This window comes from Triturus cristatus, chromosome 2_1 (assembly GCF_964204655.1).
Source record: "Triturus cristatus chromosome 2_1, aTriCri1.1, whole genome shotgun sequence".
NCBI classification, from domain to species: Eukaryota; Metazoa; Chordata; class Amphibia; order Caudata; family Salamandridae; genus Triturus; species Triturus cristatus.
In genome coordinates, this window is record NC_140581.1 from 496,953,592 (window position 1) to 496,978,546 (window position 24,955).

Below are 24,955 nucleotides of genomic sequence, written 5' to 3' on the forward strand. Positions count from 1 at the left end.
GGTAAGTAGTTGTAGATAAAGATACTCACTGTACGCACAAGATTTGAATAGTGGCTATGCATGGTGTTTAGTAGCAGCATGTCCAAGAAGATGTTGGTGAGGCACAGCGGGTTTGACGAGCAAAGAAAACCCACCTCCCAGCGAGGTTTTTCCTTGCTCGTGCTCGCCAAGGTCTAATTGGCGAGCGCGAATGAGGAAAATCAACCTCCTGGTGAGATTTCTCAACAGGGGTGGTCGGATTCCTCAAGCGAGTGGTCGCAGCAGGTTGCGACCACCCACGTTGAGAAACCTTCCATTCACGCTGAGAAAGTTTCTCACTCGAGAAGAAAATCTCCGCCAGCAGCAGAAAGGAAGCTGCGCCCTCTTGCGCTGCGCATGGTGCGGTTCGCAATGATTTTACAGCGCGGGACAAACACCCAGCGCTCAAAATCACTGAGAACAACATGATCCTAACGCAGTCCGCCGCTCACGGACCTCCGCTTAGTGCAGCAGAGTTTTTTTTGTCACTTTGCGGAGTTCCGCATAGTGGACTCCGTCCAGGCTTAGTCAAGAGCAGGGTTAAACGTCTCTTCAGGGTGGAACTGGGAAGTGGACACCCTGAACAATAGCGGGGTGGAGAAAGAGAAGTTTTTCTCTGGGGAAAAATATTTTCCTGGTGTCGACTTGCTTTTTACAAAAGTGCAATTACACTCACATGCGCAGTTGAACACTATAAGCAATCGAGCATGGGCAACAGAATCTGCATCCACAGCAAAAGAAATTCACAAATATACAGGAGTGTTCCTGGAAGAGCAAACATGTTTGAAGGCTCCAGGAAGATTCTTGTAAGAGTTTACGAATTCCTGATATTGGAACACCTGCACTAATGAGTGAGGAAGTGAGCATGTAGGAGATTTGCGAACTTGTGAGAATCCGATCCTTGGTTTCATACCCCTGCAGGTGGGATGCCTGTTGTTTTTAGCATCTAATGATCATCGGCAGACCTGCACGTGACATCGACATCCGGGGGTGACTCCTTCCTTAGACCCAGTCTCGGGCCGCAGCCGCGTTGCTGAATCCGGCTCCGTTTACAAGATTTCAGCTGCTGACAACCTCCACGCGAGACAAATGCCTCCCTCTGTGTGAGGGCTGGACCCTGGCGTACTGCACGGGGCACATTTCTGACGGTTGGTGCAATATTCCCCTGCGCTGCGCCCAGACCGGTTGAATACCCGCTCCGGCCAGTCACCGGCTAGAACAGCAGCGATTGAAGGAGGCAGTTTTAAGACTTTTCACTTCTCAGTTTGTACTTGTGAGATTTGAGAATCTCACTAGTGCCGTGACGTCACTTGTCTAGCTACGTTTTCTCATTACACCGAGGGGTGGGTAAATCTTAACAGTTAAAGCTACAGATATTGAAAATTGGGCAGTCACTTCGTCCACGATGCTGCCCCCGCAAAGTACCATCTATACACCATTTAAAAACACAGATTGTTTATAAGTTATTAGACAGTATATATAATATATATAAATAAAGATATAAATATATGTATAAAAAGAGAAAGAAGGACAATACAAAAATTATAGTCGATGGATTTAGGATAGTGTTACAACTGTTTCCACAATCTTAATACCACCAATTCTCACAGACAAGATGCACTTTCAACATACGCACAAAACATAAACACCATACCAGAACATGCACAGAGACAATATACACACACCACAGAATACAGAAACAACAGACATCCATACATAACAAAACAATACACAACACGTATTCCACTGAAACATTCCATATGCCAACAAATAGCATATACATACACACAGAAAAGTACCCATACATGACACACCGGCACACAAAATACAGAACGTGCACAGCAGAAACATTATATTCTCAAAGAGTACACACACCGAAAAACATAAACACACAACGGAAATCCCAAAATACATCACACGCCAGTACCGAAAACACACAGCAGACAGGCATACCAGTGTAGTACTTTTTTCACACAAAAAACAGTGCACACGCATAGTTTACAGAAAATGCAGACATATAACCGCTCACAAAACATGACATGTACAGTCAGCCTTGAATTCATTGTACTTCTCATCCAGACATAGCAAACAACAAAGACAGAAAAAAAACAAAAAAAACACACTTACAGCTGATAATAGAGCCAGACTACGTGACCTACCAACTCCTTCTCGTGTGAGACGTTCTCCAGGCTGGAGAAGAAGTCCAGGGCTCGGGGCTCGAGCTCCCCGCGGTCCTGGCCGCTGGCGCCCAGCAGCAGCGCAGAGCCGATGAGGGCCAGGAGGGGCAGGCGGAGGCAGCTCTCCATGGTGCTGACAGCGGTGGGGCACACAGGAGACGCCGCCTTAAATACAGCCCCGGAGCGGGCCGTCAGCAGGTGTGGGACCTACGGGCACGACGCCATCACCGCACCCTGTGGACGTCAGGACGACTAGGTTTGCCGCCCACTATCCGCGGCCAGAAAAGGGAGGCACGCACAGTAAACCCTCGGGGCAGGAGGGGTCGGCTGTGGGGGAAGGATACCGAGGGTATGCTGGGCTGCAAAGTAGAGTTTGCGCTTCTGAAAAGAACTTCAAATCGCTAAACAATATCCTAAAAGCGTAACTTCAACCAGCCATGAAAGGGTTTTACGCCACCAAGGCTGTAGGAGTTCAAGAGACTATGTAGTCGGGTTGTACCCATATCTAAATGCGTCTGTGAAAAGGAACATTAGATGTGCACCTTAGCTGCGTTTTAAAATATGACAAACTTGTCTGAGATGTAGAAGTGGTGTGTTGATTTAGCTTCAAAAGTTTGTTGGACTGTGCCTGTTTCAACCCAGATCGCTTGACCGGGGGTGAATGTTTTGATTTGTTCTACATTCCGTCCATCAATTGTGTGTCTTTTGCTGTTTGTTCTTAAATGAAAGCACATCCATACACAGGAAACACCTCTTAATAAACATGTTGAACGAGTATAGTATGTTCAAAGTTCATCAGAAGCAGAATATACTGTGCTCATTATATATGGGATAAAGTATCCACTGTCGTACATTATAATTGCATTGCAAATCACTTAGAAGTTATGTGACAATATAGAGGAACAAGGATGAATGGTGAGTTCCTTAATTAGGTCTTGCAACTCCAATGTGACTTAAAATATTCTCATACTACATGGCAATGGGTACTTTATTCCGTATAATACATGGTAGAACAATACCCTTTTCACAAACTGCTTCAATCCTTGGCGTGTTGCTATTTCTTATGAAAGAGATAGGATATTTGTAGACATGAAAGATAAAAGTATAATCTCTAGTACAAAATTAAACAAACTAAAAGCAGTTAGTAATTTGTTTCAAAAGGATAACAGAATCAGTTTAATATGTTGGATTAAAAATATCAGAATGTGTAGAACATAAAGTGATTCTATCGTTCTGGTAATAAATAACCTATAGAGTGCAAAAAAAACGTTATCATAAATATCTCCTTTGTGCTTATTGCTGTTCATTTAGAAAAACACATCAGAAGGAGGAAAAGCCAGTTTTTGTTTTCACTGTTTAAACCACAACTGTTAATTATGCTCCGGGTCTAGCTGCAGGCATTGTGACATCAGAACTCAATTGTAATAAGTTATTACAGTGGAGTGGCTACATCATTTCATTATTACACGTGACTAAAGAGGTCATAAATCATTTGTAATAAGGAGATTATAGACAGGCAAGCTCCCATATTATATATTAATTATTACACTTCAATGGCGTGTTTATCCAAAGCACATCATGAAATTATTTGAAGGCTGCATGCCTAAAAATATATATTGTCTTTTTAACAATTTAGCTGTCGAGTTATTATCAATTGTGTCATTAAATTGTGTGATCGTAGCGCCTAGGAATTACAGAAGTGCGTTTTAAAGCGCTGTATGAAATAATAATAACTTATTATTACAACTACTGTTAAAAATACTATTAATAAACATGATGTTAGTAACGTTAATAATGTTTGCATCTGTCCATAAAGGGTACTTCTTTACAATTGGCAGACGCTCACTCATGCCAGTCACATATATTGAAATACACGTTTCAATGCATAGTAATGCAAGTCTAGCGCTTTGCACAGGGCTTCCTGATCCTGCCCCCTTCAGTGTATCTGTGACCAAGCACCCGTAGAGCCCATGGCTGCCCACTCCGAGGACCGAGCATGCATCGTCAGGTTGGAGCTGAACCCCTGCTTTGCTTGCGGCTGGCAGAGCACGCTGCACTCTGGGCCAATCAGGGTTCAGGAACTGGGGAGCGTGGAAGGAATGCTTTCGGCTCCACATATAACCAAACTACCATTAACGTCCCAGGAGTCCTGGGCTGAGACAGCCCTGGCTATGAAAGCAGTCTGAGAGGTCCGCCTCAGGTGAGGCGGGTGACTTTCCCTTGTCTATATGGCGCGAGATTAAAATATAGAAAGTCAAATGACAGCGGCGCTGTGAACGCCCCTAAATCCATGCAATGCGTGCAAGACCAGCACCCACATTTAGGTCATATATTTCCCCTTAAATATCAGTAAACATTTGTAAGTGTGCAGCTCGCCTTGTATTCAAGTCCGCGTTTGTTGAAACACTTCAGCCATAGACGTGTTTGAATTCTGCCTTCATTTTTGAAGCGTGATGTGGTTTAGCTTTCACTTACGAATGAATATCAAAGATATCATTGGACGGAAATAACTGCCCCAAACATGGTTGTAAGAGGAGCCTTCGAAACCGACAAAGCTAAATTAGGATGACGCAAGTGTACGATGAAAGAGAGGCCTCGGGGCGCGCATTGATTGGCTGCTTGTCGCCAACTCCAATGGCCACCTCTAAATCTGCCATCACTTCCGCATGGGCAGCATCCATTATTCACGGATTTCAGAAGCAGGCGCTGCTCCTTATGCAGAGAGCTAGGGTGGATGATGTGCACCAGGGAGCACACGGGGATGAGCAGCAGTGCAACATGAGTGACGCAGCTCACAGCAGGAATGGAGTATGCGTCTATGGGGAGCAGTGAGTGGTGCTGTGTTTCAGGGCAGCAGTGATTTCCACATTTTGAAAAGTCATTTGAGCACCTAAATTCAATTTAGTAGCACAAATGGTTTGCTTTAGGAACACAAATTCACATTTGCAATTCACATAACGTGGATTTACATTTATGCTATGTTATGAGTTGTTATGTTAAGAATTTATCCCCACGCAGTTTCATGGCTCTAGTTTAAATTGATTTTACTCACAGGTAATATTACTTGATAATGCTGTACTATTATATGGGAATATATCTGGGCCGTGGGGTGGAGCATGGCATGACATGGGTGTTCCAGTCTGGGGATGCCATGAAAATTTGGCGAACACCCACATACTTCCGACTTCAGAAAAGATGGGCAGCTGGATAAATTGCTTAAGAAAATATGGAGTCCGCACGTTCAATCAAGCATTTGTATAGCCGGAGGGTCTCAAGGCGCTTGGGGGAGGGGGGTCCGCTACTGCTCGAACAGCCAGGTCTTGAGCTGCTTCCTGAAGGAGAGGTGGTCTTGGGTCAGGCGGAGGTGGATGGGGAGGGAGTTCCACGTCTTGGCAGCCAGATACGAGAAGGATCTTCCTCCTGTTGTGGCTCTTCGGATGCGGGGGACGGCGGCGAGGGCGTGGCTGGTTGATCGAAGCTGGTGGGTGGGAGTGTAGAAGGTCAAGCGGTCGTTGAGGTATCTTGGGCCTTGGTTGTGGAGAGCTTTGTGTGCGTGGGTGAGGAGTCGGAACGTGATTCTCTTGCTGACGGGGAGCCAGTGCAGGTTTCTCACGTGTACGGAGATGTGGCTGTGTCAGGGAATGTCCAGGATGAGGCGTGCTGAGGCGTTCTGGATGCGCTGGAGTCGTTTCTGGAGTTTGGCTGTGATTCCGGCGTAGAGGGAGTTGCCGTAGTCCATTCGGCTGGTGACGAGGGCCTGGGTGACCGTCTTCCTGGTTTCGGTGGGGATCCACCGGAAGATCTTACGTAGCATGCGTAGGATGTTGAAGCATGATGCGGAGACGGCGTTGACTTGTCTGGTCATGGAGAGGGAGGAGTCCAGGACGAAGCCCAGGTTGCGTGCGTGGTCTGTTGGTTTGGGTGCACTGCCAAGGGTAGGGGGCCACAAGGAGTCGTCCCAGGCGGAGGGTGATGATCCCAGGATGAGGACTTCCGTCTTATCTGAGTTCAGTTTCAGGCGGCTGTTCGTCATCCACTCGGCTACGTCTTTCATCCCTTCGTGTAGGTTGGTTCTGGCGGTGGCGGGGTCGTTGGTGAGGGAGAGGATCAGCTGGGTGTCGTCGGCGTAGGAGATGATGTTGAGGTTGTGTTGGCGTGCGATGGCTGCGAGGGGGCTCATGTAGACGTTGAAGAGGGTGAGGCTGAGTGATGATCCTTGTGGTATGCCGCAGATGACTTTGGTGGCCTCGGATCTGAACGGGGGTAGGCGGACTCTCTGTGTTCTTCCGGCGAGGAAGGAGATGATCCATTCCAGTGCCTTCTCCTGGATACCGATGTTGTTGAGGCGCTGCCCTAGGGTGCGGTGGCACACCGTGTCGAACCCCGCGGAGAGGTCCAGGAGGATGAGGGCCGTTGTTTCCCCATTGTCGAGCAAAGCTCGGATGTCGTCGGTGGCTGCGATGAGGGCGGTCTCGGTGCTGTGGTTGGCCCGGAAGCCGGACTGCGAGTGGTCGAGGGATCCGTTTGTCTCGAGGAAGGTGGCCAGTTGTCTGTTGACGGTTTTCTCGATGACTTTGGCCGGCGGAAAAGGAAGGAGCGAGATGGGGCGGTAGTTTTTGAGGTCGGTGGGGTCAGCTGATGGCTTCTTCAGTAGGGCGCTGAGTTTGGCGTGCTTCCAGCTCTCTGGGAAGGTGGCGGTGTCGAAGGAGGCGTTGATGATGTCCCGCAGGTGGGGTGCGATGATGGAGTCGGCCTTGTTGAAGACGTGGTGAGGGCAGGGGTCAGTTGGAGATCCTGAGTGGATGGAGTTCATCGTGCGGATGGTGTCTTCGGTGTTGACTGGGGTCCAGGCGCGGAGGGTGGTGGTGGGGGGCGTTGTTCCGGTCGTAGGGTGCGTTGGCTGTGTGCTGAAACTGTTGTGTATGTCTGCGATCTTGCTGTGGAAGAACGAGGCGAGCGAGTTGCAGAGGTCTTGCGAGGGCGCGATGTCGTTGTTTCCGGAGCTGGGGTTCGAGAGCTCTTTGACGATGTTGAAGAGTTCCTTGCTGTTGCGGGCGTTGTTGTCCAGTCGTTCCTTGAATGCGGATTTCTTGGTGGCGTGGATCAGCTGGTGATGTCTTCGAGTGGCGAGCTTGAGAGTGGTCATTTTGTCTGTAGTTGGGTCTCTGCGCCAGGCTTTCTCGAGGGCCCGGCAGTTCTTCTTGGAGCTCTTGAGTTCGTCGGTAAACCAAGATGCTTTCTTGGTGCCGGGTCTGGCGGGGGGGCGTCTTCAGTGGAGCGAGGTCGTCTGCGCAGTTGCTGATCCATTTCGTGAGGTTGTTGGCGGCTTGGTTGGGGTTAGCTGATCTGGTGGGGGGGTTCTGGCTCAGGGATGTGGTGAGCTGGTCGGCAGTGATCTTGTTCCAGCTTCTGCGGGGGACCAGTTGCGGGTGGTGGTGAGTCGTAGTCCTTCTGAAGCTGTGGTCTGTCCAGTGGAGTCCGGTGTCGTGGCTGAAGGTGATGTCCTTGCTGGAGGAGAAGACGGGTTCGAGCGTGTGGCCGGCGTAGTGGGTGGGGGTGGTCACCAGTTGCTTGAGTCCGAGGTTGGCGAGGTTGTCCAGCAGGGTGGTGGTGTTTCGGTCGTTGTTCTTCTCCAGGTGGAAGTTGAGGTCCCCGAGGAGGATGTAGTCAGCGGAGGGGAGGGCGCGCGGGCTGATGAAGTCGGCGATGTCTTCGCTGAATTGTGTGCGAGGTCCCGGGGGTCTGTAGATGAGGGTGCCTCTGAGGGTGGTCTTGGGGTCGGTGTGGATCTGGAAGTGCAGGTGTTCGGCGGCTGTGAGGGTGTCTTCGGAGTTGGTCGTGATGCAGATGGTGTTCTTGTGGACGATGGCGATGCCTCCTCCATTCTGCTTGGCGCGGTCCCTCCGGGTGATCTTGTATCCGTCCGGGATGGCGATGGCGATGTCTGGTGCTGAGGAGGCGTTCATCCAGGTTTCCGTGAGGAAGGCGACGTCTGGGCATGTGGCGTCGAGCAGGTTCCAGAGTTCCACTGCGTGCCTGTGGACGGAGCGGGTGTTGAGCAGGATGCACTTCAGGTGCTTCAGGTGGTTGCTGTTGGTGCTTGGCTTGGCGGGTGCGGTACGGGTCCGGATGCAGGAGAACTTGCAGGATTGGCAGGTGAAGGGTCCGTGGGTGCGTCTTGGGGTGGGTCTGCAGCAGCCGGGGCTCCGGCCGGTGTTGAGTGCGATGAGAGTGGCGGCGTTGTAGGTCTTGTGGGTGGGCTGGCATCTGCGGGGGCCAGGGGGTCTGGCGCTAGGCGCGGGCCAGGCGCGGACGGGCGCAGACGGGCTCGCCTTAGGCGCGTCTTCGGTGCGCCAGTGGCGTGCCCGCTGCGCGGCCTCCATATGAGTGGGAGAGGGAGGGAGGAGCAGCTGGGAGGTGGGAGTGGGGCGGCCAATAGAGTGCGAGGGGGGCGGAGCTATGGGACGCGGCAGCCAATAGGGTGCGAGGGGGGCAGAGCTATGGGACGCGGCGGCGGGAAACGGGCGGCGAGGGGGAGACGCGGGGAATGACAGAAGAAAAAAGGGACACAATCTGGGCACCAAAGGAGAGGGGGACAATCAAGGCAGCAAAATACACAGGTACAGTGGGGGAGAATCACTCACTCGTGGGTACAGAAGAGAAGGAGGGCACAGTCACTCTAACGCAGGCAGACACAATGCAGCAGCGGTCAGTGGTCACACAGGGGGCTGCGTGGCAGTGAGGGGAGCGACCTGCCTGGTAAACAGGGTCAGAGGTCGCTCTCTCTACCGCTGCGCGGCCTCCATATGAGTGGGAGAGGGAGGGAGGAGCAGCTGGGAGGTGGGAGCGGGGCGGCCAATAGGGTGCGAGGGGGGTTCATTATGATGGCGGGCGGACATCATAACCGCTTTCACAACGGTGATGGGACCGACCGCCAGACGTGCGGCAGTCCCACCAACTCAATTAGGATGCACCCGCCATACTGGCGGGCGCATCCTGGCATTTTACCATTGCGGACGGTGCTGCTGGCTGCAGCACCGTCCGCAATGGTAAAAGGGCATGCACAGCATGTCCCTGCACAACGTGGCAGGCACCACGCGGTGCCTGCCACTTGGTGAAGGGAACTTCAGGGGGGTACCCTGGGTACCCACCAGTACACCCCCCTCCCCCCGGGGGCCAACAAATGTCTCCCAAAGCCAATCCCCGCCAGTCTTTCCATGGCGGCATCGCCGCTATGTAAAGGCCCATCAATCACCCACATCCTAATATGGCGGGCAGTGCTTGCTAGGCACCGCCACCATATCAATGGCCCAGCTCCACCCGGTCGGCAAAGCGGCAGATGGACTTTGCGTCTGCCGCGATACCCACCACCATCATAATATGGCAGGGGGGATTTCTCATCACGATGGCATAAGAATCGCCACCGCCAGCCCGGCGGTGGTGATCGTTACACCATCGTGATGAGCCCCATAAAGCGGTGCAACAATCCCAAAATAGAGACTCATTCACCAGGTGTCACCATATCTGACCGCCCAAAAATTAAATTGTTCAGATCAGAAAGAGAGAGCCAAGCAGTGTTTTGGGGTGCACTGAGTTGTTAACAATTACTACAGTTTGGTGTCAAAGCAAAAGCACTATCTATCTCCAACATGAATTTGTTTCACACTTCTTTTCATTCTAACTTCGAAGAAGAGAATAGTCTTTTTGAATCACACAGATATTGAGGTGGGACAAAACAGAACAGCCATGTTTTGGCCCAGAACATGTGGGACTTCTTCAGAGCAATTAGATGTAAAGTTCTTTAAAAAAATGTATTATATTAGTCAACATGTAGTGGTTCTAGTTCTTAATACGGTAATAGGGATCAATTTGTGTTACAATGTGCCACTTTAAAAATTAGTCCCATACATGTTAAAACATTAATGTTACATTTCATAGATCTATTTTCAACAAGAAACCTGTATCCATGATAATCTAGGGATAAGTATGGGTGAGTGTAGGAAAGTAGGATCTGCTTTCATGGTCACCCCCACTTTTAGCTGGTGTCATCATGTTTTCTGACTAGTCTGACTGGGATCCTGCTAATCAGGACCCCAGTCTCTGTGCTTCATCCCTAAAATGGACCATGCTGAGTACTTAGGTACCCCCCAGATTGGCTACTGGTGTACCCTTGTAAGTCCCTAGTATATGGTACTAAGGTACCCATGGCATAGGTACACCAAGGGTCTCCCATGGGCTGCAGCATGTATTATGGCACCCATGGGAGACCACTCAAATTGTGACTACAGCCCTGCCATTGCAGCCAGTGTAAACTGGTGCTAGCACCACTTACAATAGATATATGTTTCTTTTATCTGAGGTCACTACATTTAAAACCTATAAGGCACCCCTAAGGCAGGTCTTTCAATCCTGAAGACAGGGAGCTTGGTTATAAGTGTGGACGTATTCCTGCACCAGCCCTTACGATACATAGAGTGGCTATTCGTCATTACGCAATGGCTATCTCTAAACTGGCTGTAACGAACCCTGACATGTTTGGTTTCAAATATGTTGGAATCATACCTCCAACACCATAAATGGTGTTGGGGGTATGATTCCATGCACTGTGGTGCTCCTTTGGGAAGCCCTCTGTGCTCCTAGTACCAGTCTTCCAGAGTCTGACAGCAAGCTATGGCTGATGTTGACCACAGACACGATTCTGCCCTCCTACTGCTGAGCCAAGCTCAAGCAGGGGAAAGCAGGACAATAGGTTTCCTGTCACAGGGAGGTGTGACCACCTCCCAGACAGAACTTAGTGTATTGGGCCAGGGTGGGGGCACTTGCCCGCGCCACTAGACTGCTTTGAAGGGCACATCTGGTGCCCACCTTGCATACTCCAGTTGGAACCAGTTCTGGGAGCTATTGTCTCCCGCTCTGGTGTGAAACTGGACAAAGGACATGGGAGTATCCTCCCCACTGTCCAGCCCATCCTCTGGGAGGGACCCCTGAAACACCCCAACCCTTTCTTTAGGGTAATTAAGGGCTTACCTGTGGTTTTTTTTAGATTAGTTGTGGGACAAGATTCAGATACGAAACCCCTTAATCTTGAACCATCTGGGCACATTGGACTTTGTTGGACTTCACTTTGGGAACCGAGGTGCAACTGGAAGACTCTTGCTGCTGCTGGTCTCGTCGTCCTGCCAGTCTTCTGCATCGTCTGTGCACCATACAGGTTCTTCTCCAGGCCTGTGGGCATCCAAGACACCCAAAGGAATCTCCCTTGGAGTGAAGGAGTCACTTCCCTGCATCTGCAGGCACCACAATGAAGATGACCGGTCTGCTGTTCCTGATCTCTCACAGACTCCGAAAAGATAAGCAAAACATGTGATGATTCTACAACTCCATCGATGCCTGCACTGTCTCACTGTCTTCACAGCAAGTCTAAAGTCAGTATCCCTCGTCTGAATCAATAGAGAAGTACCCCTGTGCACTGCGTCAACTTGCTGTTGTCAAGGCCTGTTGACTCTCTTCTCCAGAGATCTTCAGGTTCCAAGAAGCTCCAGCCTCCAGCATCTCTTGCTAACAAGATCTTCATCCTCACCGCATCCTCTGCACCGTGTGCCTGCATCATTGGTGAGCTGCTCAAGGTCCTGTTGCGACTCCTGTGCCTTTGGCCCGTGGGTCCTCTTGAGAGTCTTCTTTGTTTCCAGTGGGCTCCCCCATTTTCTCTAGGCCTGCTCTGACTTACCTGCACTGGGTGAGTCCCTTGGACCTTTCTGGTCCTGATACTGCACCTTCTTCATTTGTCATGTTTGTTTCCGCGGCCAAGGCTTGTTGGTGCTCCTGCCGGACACCGACTTCCTGGCTCTTGACATCCGACGTGGGGCACCCCGTGAATGGCTCCAGGGCTTCCACAGCATCACCTGGTGGGCACAGCTATAGAGCAAAGGTCACCGTCAACTCTCCTGCATCTCCCTACATCGGTGGGCATTCGTCTTTCGTGCCTGCTGGTCATTCCTGAGGTGCATAGACTCTGTCCCCTCTGCTTGCAGGTATCTCTCATCCTAAATCCACCCTTGGGTTCCACCAGACTCTTTCAGCTTTCCTCGCCAGCGGCATCTTTACTGAGGTCCTCCATTGTGGTCTACAGCGGTTTCTGACGTCACTTCGCACCTATGCATCCGGCTTCCATGGTGTAGATATCCTGGTTCCCTTAGTATCCACGGGTGCAGTGACTATCCAACCTTCCATCTTCCACGGGGTTTCTTCAGGGTCTTTTGGGAAGGGTCCTTCTTGAAAACTGCAACCGTGACTTTCCCATTGACTTGTATTGAGCATGCGGTCATGTTTCCACTGTGCACACTAGGTCCGTGGGGTTCCTGGGTACTTAACTTGGGTGGTTCCTTGGGTCCCCTGCTCTTTTAAGACTTTATGGGTCCAGTCTCAACTTAGGTTGTGGGTCGCATTCCACTTTTAGTAAATGGTTTTGTCTCCCTTGCGAGACCACTGTGTATTTGTGCTACTTACGTGTTCTGTTACTGAAGTATTGCGTATAATGTGATTATATCTCCGGGAAGGATATATTGCAATGGGTTATAGGGAGTTTATAATAAATACATATTTTATAACTACACTGTGTGGTTCTTTTTCACGTAACCTACACTGTATGATTAGTACTGGTAAAACAAGCTGCTAAACTAAGCCTGAAAGCTTCTTTCCACAGCTACCACTTAGAGAGCTTTCTAAGGTTGTTTAAGACCACTAAAATCACCATAAGGGTTGTCTGGATTAGTGCAGGGTGCTCCACTTAAATAAGTGTGCACCATTTACTAAGCCAGTCTCCTACAGTGAGTCGGTAGCAATGGTGTGGTGTACTGCCACCAGGTAATGTCTCACTAATTTTAGTAAACACCCACACACAAATCATCCTCGACTCATGCACTTATTTAAAACAATGCACTCTTGTATTCACTCACTAGCCACATACTAACTCCAGTATGACCCTCACTCATGCACTGACTCACATTAACACCCCCCTGTATACTTACTGTCTCACCATGCACACTCTCTCAGCACACGCAAGACCCTCACTCATGTACTAATTTACTTCAAAACAAATACATTCACTCACTGTTTCACCATACACCCACTCACACCGGCTCACCAGCGACAAGTGGCGGCTCCTCCGCTAATAAGTAAGAAAATGTTCACAAGGAACTTATTCAAAATAGTACATTTGTAATATGGAGTAGAAATTATACTCACAGCTGATTTAATCAAAAAACAAAAGAGTATACCAAGAATTATTTCACTTTGCCAAAGAAAACAATTACTTAATTAGCCTGGAGAGCTTATTTACTTCAGCCGAAGTAAATGTAATTTATTACATAAATCACAGTTGTAACAAACATTTTATATTTTTCAGGCACATATGAAAAACGGTGAAAAGGTGAGAAAAGATATAATAGAACCCAGTGAGGTGATCATAGCCTACAAAGTGAACATAATATTTAGGAGGTCTTAAAAAACAATGAGAGGCATGTGATAGTATAACAAATCTTTTTTGCTCTCCCTTTGTTGGAGCTTCACCCCACAAATAAATAAAATGATAACGCTAGGTTATTATCATTTTATTATGCCCTAGTGGAACTCCAGGTGCTGGGCGGGGCGGGGTTTGGCTGCATTGCCCAAACAGCAGGGGAGGAGTGGTAGGCTCCTCAAGTGCACATAACTGCTTGGCAGGCCATCTTGGCCCGGCCAAACAGTCATGCGCACTGTGCATGTTCCTCACCAATGCACAGCCAGGTGAGGAACATGCCCAGGCCCCCAGTCCCAATCTGAGCACCGATCCACAGCCCTCAGACCAATCACGACGCTGCTATAAGCAGCGTCACGATTGGCTAGAGGACCCTGGAAGCCTGGGTGCTTCCTGTTCCTGCCATCGTGTAAGAACAGTGAAGAGACGGGCGCCGGCAAGGTAATTTTTTATTTTTTATTTTCTCAGTTTTTATTTTTTGACTCTCACCCCACCCCCTGCCCACACCCGCCCACCACTGATGCATGATAGCAGCTGCTATTGCCAGCGACTCACTTGCAGCAATACATGGAAGCTTTCACTCACTGTCTCGGTTATACAGCGGAGGCTAGGTGTGAAGGGGTTACATACACCTGCATCCAGGGCCTTTGTCCCCTTTCTATATAATGGAGTGACCGGAGAGAGACTGCTGCCGGATTGTCTGATATCTGGGAGCCTAACAAGAGACTACAAATCCCAGAAGCCCTTGGGATACGGGGCACAAAGGAAAGCCCGGTAACATCCTGGCGTTCTTTATAAGCCCCTCCCTATTCTGATGTCGGGACTTGACAATTTCACTTCCCGTTTTGATCCTTGTAGTTTCTGCGTTGCCACCGTTCATGTTCCTGGTTTCTACAGCCACAACAGTGCGGCATCTGAAGACCCCTGACGGAGTGTATCGCAGCCAAGCCGCTGTTTCCTGGAAGATGGGTGTGTTCACCCATCAGCGCAACGATAAGGTATTTGCCGGATAACGGCAGGGGAGAGAAGGATCTCTCCACTCGCTTTGGTGTTTTCCAGGGACTTGTGGTGTTGCGTTGTGCCTTTGAACAGCGCAAGAGGATATTGTGCATGTACGCTGTGCTACTGAACAACGCATGAGGATTTGGTTGTTGCGCTGTTCCTTCTAACAGCGCACAAGGAGTTCTTGGATACCCTAAGCACTGGAAGTGCGAGACTGTGTGCTGAGCAGTGTGTGTGCTCAGTGTCGTGCCCCTTGCCTCTACGTTGTGGGGTGCTTGTGTGACAGCCGATCGCAGTATTTGGCACAAAACCTGGATGTTATCTCTCCAGACTTTATAGGTATTTAGGATTTCGTTTCAGTGCATAGGGAGCGAGACATGTATCACAGGTACTGTTGATTCTTTTTTATTTGACTATGGATGTAGAAGCTCACACTTTGGATTCATGAACGCATTGGATTGCAGAGGTGCTGCTTCTGTTCGGAGGTATTCCCGGTGCTGCTTGTGTCTTTGTAAGTTCTCTGGGTATCCACGCTCACTGCAGTCATGCTTGGTGTCCTTTACTTCTCTGTATAACTTTCTCTCTTTTGTCTCACTGTAGTAACTCCAAGTTGGGTGGAGCGGCTCCTGTCCAGATCCCTACATGCTCGACCATAGAGCAGTAGAAGACGACAACAGACCTAGCAGCACTGTTTGTTTTACCCATTGCCCCTTTCCCCGGAGTGTTCCCTCTCAGAGCGGTGTCATAGTACGCTGTGGGGCTTACACTGAAGGGAATAGGGGACCTTACATCGACCCATCGTCCCTGCTGGTTGGAATCTCAAAGGTCAGTGACATCCTTCCTGTCAGGCAGTCCCTGACAGATTGTCAAGCCCAAGTTTACTGCCAGCCTGGACGATGGATACGAATACGGTCTTGTCTTCCCTGCTGGAGAGCATTACGCCTCTTCAGCAGGAGGTACATACTTCTAGGGCAGAGAATAAGGAATTGAGGAAGAAGATGGGTACCCTGTGGAGGGAGGTAGCCGGTCTCACGTAAGAGTAAACCTGAGGGTGCAGGGGGGTGGACCATACATTAAAGAGTGGACTCTTCCTCCTCCTTTACACACCAAATTCACTGCGGCGGACACAGGGAATGGGGTTCTTTTCTGCAGCCCAAACCACTCCCCTTCTTGTCGACCCGCTCCTTCTATTCATGTGGTAGAGAATCCAGGGATTCTGTTAGCCCCTCCAGAAAGCTTCTTTGGGGATCCAAAGAAGTTCCAAATCTTCCTCAGCCAATGTAGATTACATTTCTTGTGTAAACCATTGATCTTCCAGGAGGAACAGGCAAAAACTGCATTAGTGATGTCTTACATGGGGGGTAATGCAGCAAGTTGGACTATCCCTTTGCTAGAGCGAGATGACCCCCTGCTGTACAACTTCCCGAACTTCTGTCTGGAAATGAGGAACTTGTTCGATTGAAAGACACATCTTATGTCCTTAGACCATGAACTAATAACCCTCAGACAAGGATCACACAAGACCTACTGACGTACATTACAACGTTAAATCGCCTCTTGGCCGAAACCGATTGGCCCCATGAAAAACGCACCACTCTGTGCTATCAAGGGTTGTGCAGAGAGCTAAAGGACGTGTTGTCTCAAGTGGTGCAGTTGCCCCAGTCTTGTGATGAGTTGATTGATCTCAAGGTACAACTCGACAACAGACTACAGGAAAGAAAAGGGGACAAGTACAGAGGGGAAAAACGCTACTTTCTCCCAAGACAAAAACCCAACACAGAGACGCATGCTAGAACCACAGACGGAGTAGAACCCATGCAGGTTAATGGAATCCATGGTCTGCTCACATCGGAGGAACGAGATAAGAGAGGGAAACAGAAGCTTTGCCTGTACTGTGGGAAAGGGGGGCACTTTATCAAGGAATGCCAAGCCCGAAACCGATTCCCGGAGAAACAGCCCCCTCAAAAACTGCAAGCAGTGGCACAACAGCAATGGGAGAGACATGAGGCGACGGAAAACTAAAGGGCCCAAGCCTGAATGAGGTCCCTAGCTCAGGAATCAAGGATGAGGTAATCTCCTCTGTGATAGCCTATACCCTACAGTCTTCCGTAGCTCATCTCAATGTGCATATCACATTATGGATCACAGAAAAAACCCCATTACCGATGTTTACCTTATTGGACTCCGGGGCCACCAGAAACTTCATTGACCAAATGTATGCCCAGAACATTGGTGTTTCCCCAGAACCAGTCAGGGCGGTGGATGGTACGGATTTGTCTTCAGGACCGGTAAGGTATCACACCATACCCCTGGTGATGCAGTTTGGTGAGGACCACTACGAGTCAATACAGTTTGATTTGATAGACGCCCTGCAGTTCTGCCTTATTATGGGCATGCCGTGGTTAGCTCTTCACGATCCTGTGGTGCGTTAGGCTTTTGTAGAGAGCATTGTACCAAGGATGCAGTACGTCAGAAGAGGGACAGCGGTTCTCAGTCTACCCTCTTGGTGATGGGATGCGTAGAAAATCAGTACTGCTGCACTACTGTTTTGCCGTCAGTGTATGAGGGGTACAAATCTGTCCTCAATAAGAACAACGCTACTCAGCTGCCACCGCACAGGACCTACGATTGCGGCATTGAATTTACATCTGGAGCGGCTATCCCATGCAGTTGTGTGTATGCCTTAATAGAACCAGAGACGCAGCACCTGAAGGAATATCTGGAAGAAAACCTCGCCTCCGGTTTTATCAGGCATTCCTCATCACCTGCATCCTCACCACTTTTCTTCATCGCTGGGAAGGAAGGGGATTTTTAGGTTCTGTATCGACTACAGAGCCATCAACAGGGTGACCATCAAAAATCCCTACCCCCTACCGCTTATACCCGTACTCCTAGACCAGTTGAAAGGGGCTCGCATTTTCACCAAATTCGACCTGCGGGGAGCGTACCATTTGGTGAGAGTTAAGAAAGGTGATGAATGGAGGGGGCGTGGCTAGCAGCGGGAGAAAATGGCTGCAGCCTAGAGAATCTCCATCTCCCGGCTATCTTTGCCAAAGATCCGAGCTTTAAACCGTCGGCATTCAGTACCTCAAAGCAGCGCACAAAGTGTTAAAAAGACCCGGGACTCCGATGCTCCTGGTACGGAATCGATCGGATGTTCACCGGGCAAAAGGCACAGAGAGAAAGAAGTGTGGCCTACACCACAAGCTAAAGCCGGGGACTGGAGTTTGTCCGGAACCGGCTGAGACAGGAAAAGCTGACTCACAGGCATAGCAGGCAGAGCGTGCAGCACGAACGACGACGGTGGCCTGGCCAGACTCTGCCGTGACAACAAACAGGCAGTGAGAGGCAGTGAATATGACTTGCACAGCGGGGGCAGGCGAGGTGTTGAGGACAAGAATGGAAGGGGAAAACACGCAGATTATGCCACGAAAAACGACTGGCATTTGAATACGACCGGAACCGGCTATCTGCCAAATAGCAGAACCAGGGCACGAAAATACGACGGAAAGCCGCACCGCCGGACATCCTGCTGCACAAGATAAGATTGCAGTATGGTCAGTGAGACGCCGCAAAGAGATCAGGAGCGGCCTGGCATGGCGCGACCATATAAGGAAAAAAAGATGAAGTCCCGGTAGAACGTGCAGAGCGGACACTGCAGCCCCCTGTCCCCACTTAATTACTGCTGTGGGTGCTGTGAATTATCCCCCCCTCCCCGGGTGGACACTAAATCTGGGGAAACCAAGGCGCACGGGAGGGTGAAGAAACGCGCTAATGAACTAAAAATACACGGGCACAGCTGCACTCAGTGCACAGCAGTAGCAACAAACTGATAAAGGCAAGCGGGAAAGGGATCCATAAACTCCAAAATCCAACAACATACGCATGCAGTGGGCCCGCCAGAGGACACACAGCACCACAGAGAAACTGCAGGAAGCGGCAGGACGCAGAACCCACACAGATTGCTCGATCCACTGGTGGTAAACAAGTAACAAGACAGGTTTGGGGTGGAAAACCCGAAAGCCGCGTGTGCCGTGATAGCGCACTGGTAGGCAGCGGTGAGTACCACCCAAGCACCAGAACGTTGTGAGGGAACCTGACCATGACTTGCTGCGATGGGGGGCAGAGGCCAGCAGATCACGCACCAAACAAAACTTGATAAATATGCCTGCACCAAGACAGCCAGAACTCACAGATCAGGACACCACCCCAGCGATGAGCCCTACGACAACAGAGAAGCCAGAAGTCACCTTGCAGGACATTATGACCACCTTAAATAATGTGCATATCTCCCTAGATTCACGTATCAAATCAATTTCAATGGAACTCTCACTGATCCGGGCTGATTTTCAAAAAATGTTCTCCAGAGTATCGGAGGTGGAAAGTACTACGACAACCCTCATGAGCGACACAGCCGCTCTTAAGAAGCAAGGTCGCCAACTCGAGGCAGACCACATAATGATGGCCGCTAAACTTGAAGACCAAGGTCACTCGAGGCGGAACAACATTAGAATCATAGGCATGCCGGAACAAACAGGAGGCTCAGCACTTGACCTATTTGTTGAGGACCTCATCAAAAGTCATCCCCAGTCGCGAGGTCTCTCCAACTACTTTTCAGTGGAAAGAGCGCACCGTGTGGCAGGGGGGAAACCCAGACTGGGAGCACCTCCAAGCCCCATTCTTGCTCGCATTTTCAATTTCCGGGATCGAGACGTGATACTACAGACAGCAAGTATCGCCCCTCCACTGAGTCTTGCACACAATACTATCACAATCTCCTGGTAGGAGAGCTGAGATAAAAAGCATACAGTTCCGCAAGGCTGGAACCAGAACTCATCACCGAGTGGGGGACACTGAGACTGACGCCTCTCTGGAGATGATCGTGAGAAGACAAGACACCTATTAAAAAGTAGACGATGTTAAATTGGTTGCATTCACTAATGCTGCATCTTCAATGTAATGAATCAGTGAACATAAATATACAAACAAACAAGGTACACAGTGGAGAAGGGGGAAGTTGGAAGGGGCTGCGGAAGACTCTCCCCACCATCAAGGTATCGGGGATGGGAACTAAGGACTCTGCGCAGTTGGGGAGGCGGGTAGTTCTAAATCCGTCAGGCAGGGAGGAGGGTGGGCAGGGGGGTTCAAGTTAATTGATTTATGTTTTTTGTTGTTCACATGTTCAAAACAGGCAGCGGTTGTGCACCACCACTTATGCATTGCGCCTCTGACACATTGTCATTACATCTCTACCTGCATGCGCACAGGACATGGTAAAAACAATAGTGCAGATCGAACAAGAGATCGAACAAGAGACCGACCCACCACTGACTCCCCTCACGTCGAGTACCCCCCTATCACTGCTCACTTGGAATGTTAACGGGCTTGGCGATAAAATTAAGAGAGGGCTGGTTCTCCAATACTTAAAACGCCATGCCGCGGCAGTAGCACTGATTCAGGAAACACACCTAGTGGGCTCCTCCTGTAAAGCTATGGACAGATGGAGATTCCAGATGGTGGTGCAGTCCGAGTTCACGAGGGGTTGGTATTTTAGTATGGAAACAATTTCCGCTTGTAATTAAACGGACATGGAGAGATGAGCAGGACCGCTTCACAGCCATTACATGCCAATGGGAAGGACAAGCCTATAACATAGAGTCAGTATATATCCCCCCAGCACTTTACTCAGTGGCCTTCCCGGCCCTTAGCGCATTTTTTCTCGCCCTTCGAGAGGGAGAACTTCTGATTGGTGGAGATTTCAATGCCACCGTCAATGATGCTCTCAATCGCCAACCCCCCAGAGACCATAACAATAAAACCTTCCGATTCGTGGAGTTGACTGAGGCGCTCTGCCTCATAGATACTTGGCGTTTCCTCTACCCTTTGAGTCGACAATTCACCTTTCATTCTGGGGTACACAATAGCCTCTCCCGGATAAACTACATTCTAACATCGGCAGATAGCCTGGAGAAAATATTGGAAATCACTACCCTACCTAGAGGCATCTCCCATCATTTCCCAGTGGTGATGAAATATGCATACCAGACTGCGACTCGACGCCGTATCTTCCCCATATATCCGGGATATCTGCATAACCCCCAAATCCTTAAAGGCATCACAACCACAACGCAACAATATTTTCACGAAAATGAACACTCAGTCACTTCCCCAGTAACCCTCTGGGAGGCCTATAAGACAGTCCTCCGGGGCCAGGCCATCTCATCTATCACTGGTCACAAAAAAGAAAAGAAGAAATAGAGACCTTAGAACTAGAGTTGGCCCACACGGAAGGACTCTATGCCAAAAACCTGACGAGAGTAACAGCCCAAGCACTTAATTTAAAACAACAGGAGTATAAGGGACACTTAGGGGAAGATATAAGGACCAAGCTTCAGGCTACGCAGCATAAAATATACGAGGTCGGGGATAAGGCGGGGAGGCTTCTGGCCTGGCTCGACAAGAGAGAGAGCGCCAGTCAGTGGATCGCCCAACTACGCACAAAAGATAATGAAACCATAACCGACTGTCAAGACCCTGGTCTCTAGTATTCTTGACAACACAGGAGCAGAACGGTGCCTAGTTCCCAATGCCCTTCTCAGAACTCCCCTGATGGTGTTAGTAAGTACTAAGGGGGGGAAAGGGGATTGGGACAGAGAAGAGACAGCTCTGAGGTATTCTGCCTGTTCTGCCTCATCTTCTTCTTTCTTCTTTCAGTGCTGTAAAGAAATATATCTCTCAAGAACACTTCTCAATTTAAATTGACTATATCTTTTAAATAAGAATTTCTTGTCTTACCAGAATAACCTTGGAGCTAAGCCTCTCTTAAATTCTTCTCTACTTATGTTGAATACTTTTATTGAGAAGATATTTACTCAACTCTCTTTCTTGCAGGATAAGACTGGACGTCTTCTATGCGTGGCTTTTGACACAGAGAAACATGAGGTAAGTTAACATTATACTTTTGTTATAACTTGGGAATTGGGGTGAGGAAATTTTACTTGTGTACTGTTACTCACTGAGCGTTCGAGTTTCTTCAAATTCTGAGTAATTGTGGAGTCTTATATTTTGACTTGAAGCCCTAGGTATTGTAACTATTAAATTAGGAAAGCTAGAACGGATATGCCTGGTTATCTGCTATCTACCTGCAGGCTAGAGGTTACTTCTATTTCCTTTAATTACTTCAACTCTTGGATTTAAGTGTAACGCTGCGTGAGGGAATATACACTCCAGTGTTACCTAAACTCATTAATGCCAAACAAACTTTTCTTCAAACTGAACAGCGCTGAACTCAAGAATAAGAGTTTCTGAGAGAGCGCAACAGTTCTTCTATCAAGTTTAAATGCGGCCGGAGGAACCTTTCACGACCGCATTAACCAATGAACTAGAATTCAATCTGAACAGTAATTTTAACTGACATGCGCAGCTCAACTAATTCTGTTTCTGAGCATGCGCGCACCTGAAAACTACCCTGAAACTTGGCTGAGAACAGGAACCGCTGGAACTAATCGCGAGAGCCGAGGCAAAGCTACCCTGACTGACTAACACGACGCGAACCCAAGGTAAGCTGTTGCTCCGGTGAAATCTGTGGTGAAGTGCGCCATAGAACATTGGTGCGTACCTCACCTGGACCTGAAGATTCTTAAAAGAAATTAGACCGCTGAACCGCGGGTGCGCTGGCGGCCATGTTAGTAGTCCAGCGCCACCAGCATACTTGCCAACTAGGGGAACAGCGGATTCCCAAGCTAGGCTGGTGGAGTTGAGGGGCATAGATAGTGGCCACAGCGGGGCTCAGAGGAGGAAACCTCGCGTGAGCCCCGACCCACAGGAAATAGTGAACGAATTAGCAAAACACTACCAACAGGTGTGCACACCGACATCCTCGACAACAGTCGAGGAAGCACTAGCTTTTGTCAAAGATATAAGAATGCCCACACTAACGCCAGAGGCGGCCATGACGCTTGTGGCTGACCTCACAACAGACTGCAACTAGCTATAGGAGCCATACAATCAGGGAAAGCGGTGGTGGCAAACGGCATACCCATTGAACTCAACAAAAAAAGAACAGCAACCACTATCACTCCGCACCTTTTAAATATGTATGTGGCCAGCCTAGAGGCAGGGGAACTCCCTCAAGATCAGCGTATAGCTACAATAGTGACAATTCATAAACCCGGGAAGCCTGCATGGGAATGTGCATCCTACCAGCCCATATCGCTAATTAATGCAGAGGCCAAAATACTCGCTAAACTCCAGGCAACTAGATTAACTCCCCATCTCACCGCATTAATACATTCGGATCAATCCGGCTTCATGCCAGGTAAAAATACGGCCCTTAATCTGAGATGTCTACATGGTGTAATGGAGCATATACCCACAATTCAGGAGGCAGCTGTAATCCTCTCATTAGACGCTCGTATGGCCTTTGATATGGTTGAGTGACACTTCCTCTTCAAAGTCCTTAAGCATCTAGGCTTCGGCCCCAAATTCTGTGCCTGGGTACAACTGCTATACACAAAACCCCAGGCCCACGTAACGGCAAATGGTCATATATCAGAGGACTTCCTGGTGGGACGCGGAACGCATCAAGGGTGCCCCCTCTCACCACTTCTGTTTGCCCTCGTTCTGGAGCCACTGGCTGCCTGGATTAGGTTGGACCCGACTATCCGAGGGCTCCATTGGGCGGAAGGCTGGGAGGACCGCATATCACTATATGCTGATGATGTGCTGTTGTATATGGCATCTCCCAAACAATCCATCCATGCGCTCCTGTATATGTGTGACCTATATGGCCAAGTTTTTGGTTATATCATCAATTAGACCAAGTCGATCCTATATGTCCTTCATGGCCCACCACTGCAACTCCCGAAGGGGTGTAATCTACAAATAACGAAGGGAAGTTTTATGTACTTGGGAATCCACGTCACACTGCTATCTGAGGAATTTACAAGAAAAAACCTCATGCCACCTCTGGAAAGACTTCAACGCGATGCAAAACATTGGCAGTCCCTGCCACTGACACTGCTGGTGGAAAGCGGCACTTTTTAAGATGATGGCGCTTCCCAGGTTTCTCTATGCCCTGCAGAAACATCATGTAAGAATACTACATTGTTCCACCAAGCTACTTTAAGGTGATAATGGAGGAAGTGTCCAATTTACTCTGGGGGGCAAAAAACGACCCATATCGCCATGAATACATTGGTAAAGATCTGGTACGATGGTGGCATAGCACTTCCAAACATACAACTATATTATTGGGCATCCCAGTTGATGGTACTTAATCAATGGATTCACGCCCCACAAACAGACCCCGCGTTTAGATCAGACAGACATGGGTTGGGGGAGGGAGGAATAATGAGGGCATTATACACTAGAAGGCGGATTACACCAATGATTGGACCCACGGCACACAGTCCAAATTTGGCAAAGAACACTTAAAAAACTATGCTGGGACGGTGTCATAACCCAACTCACCCCACTCCGGGAAACACAACGACTAGGAAGACTTAGTAATAGTAAAGGTTTCAAACGATGGAGCTCTATCGGAATATTAACGGTGGGTGATTTGTGGATCACGGGAGAGTTGGCTACCTTTGCTCACCTCCAGGAACAGTATGAAATGGAGCCCTCTGAAAAATTCAGATACACACAGATCAGGCATGCACTCCATGGCAGCCATACCTGAAGGTACCACACTTACGGAGGCCTTCCCACTAGAGGATAGGCTATTGACAGAATACATGGATAAGAAGGCCATTTCCCTCACCTACCGCAAACTTATTAACAATCTATCAGATCCCACGAAACCTCTACGCGAAAAATGGTCCAACGAACTTGGGGAATTAGACGACACAGACTGGTAGGAGGTGCTCTTGTCCCCGTGCGAAGTAGCGATATCCTCAAGACTAAGACTGGTGCAACTGAAAATATTCATCGTACTTATTACACCAGAGTGACCCTACACAGAATAGGGGGGGCCGAAAATGCGTTTTGTCTGAGGAAATGTGAGGCAGAGGGTACTTTTTATCACACACTATGGGAGTGACCACAGATAGAGTCCTACTGGGCAACAGTTATACAAACCATAACTCAAGTGGGTGGAGTTTCATGTCTGCCAGAACCCAAACGATGTCTCCTAAAAATTTGGGAGCCCACTGATCTCAATCATGCAACACAGGACTAGGCAACGCTAGGAATGATGTTCAGCAAACGTAATATAGCTAAATACTGGGGGTCACAATCCTCT

At 49.1% G+C, this 24,955-nt stretch overlaps 1 protein-coding gene across 1 annotated transcript in view; it reads right to left on the minus strand.

Moving 5' to 3' along the window:
• Window positions 1-2,409, minus strand: part of CARTPT (CART prepropeptide) — a 38,072-nt gene extending 35,663 nt beyond the window's left edge. The window contains exon 1 of the mRNA XM_085640747.1: window positions 2,178-2,409. Within this exon, the coding sequence (XP_085496873.1) occupies window positions 2,178-2,324 (147 nt within the window). The 5' untranslated portion in view covers window positions 2,325-2,409. The remainder of the gene's footprint in view (window positions 1-2,177) is intronic.
• Between the last annotated feature and the right edge of the window lie 22,546 nt (window positions 2,410-24,955).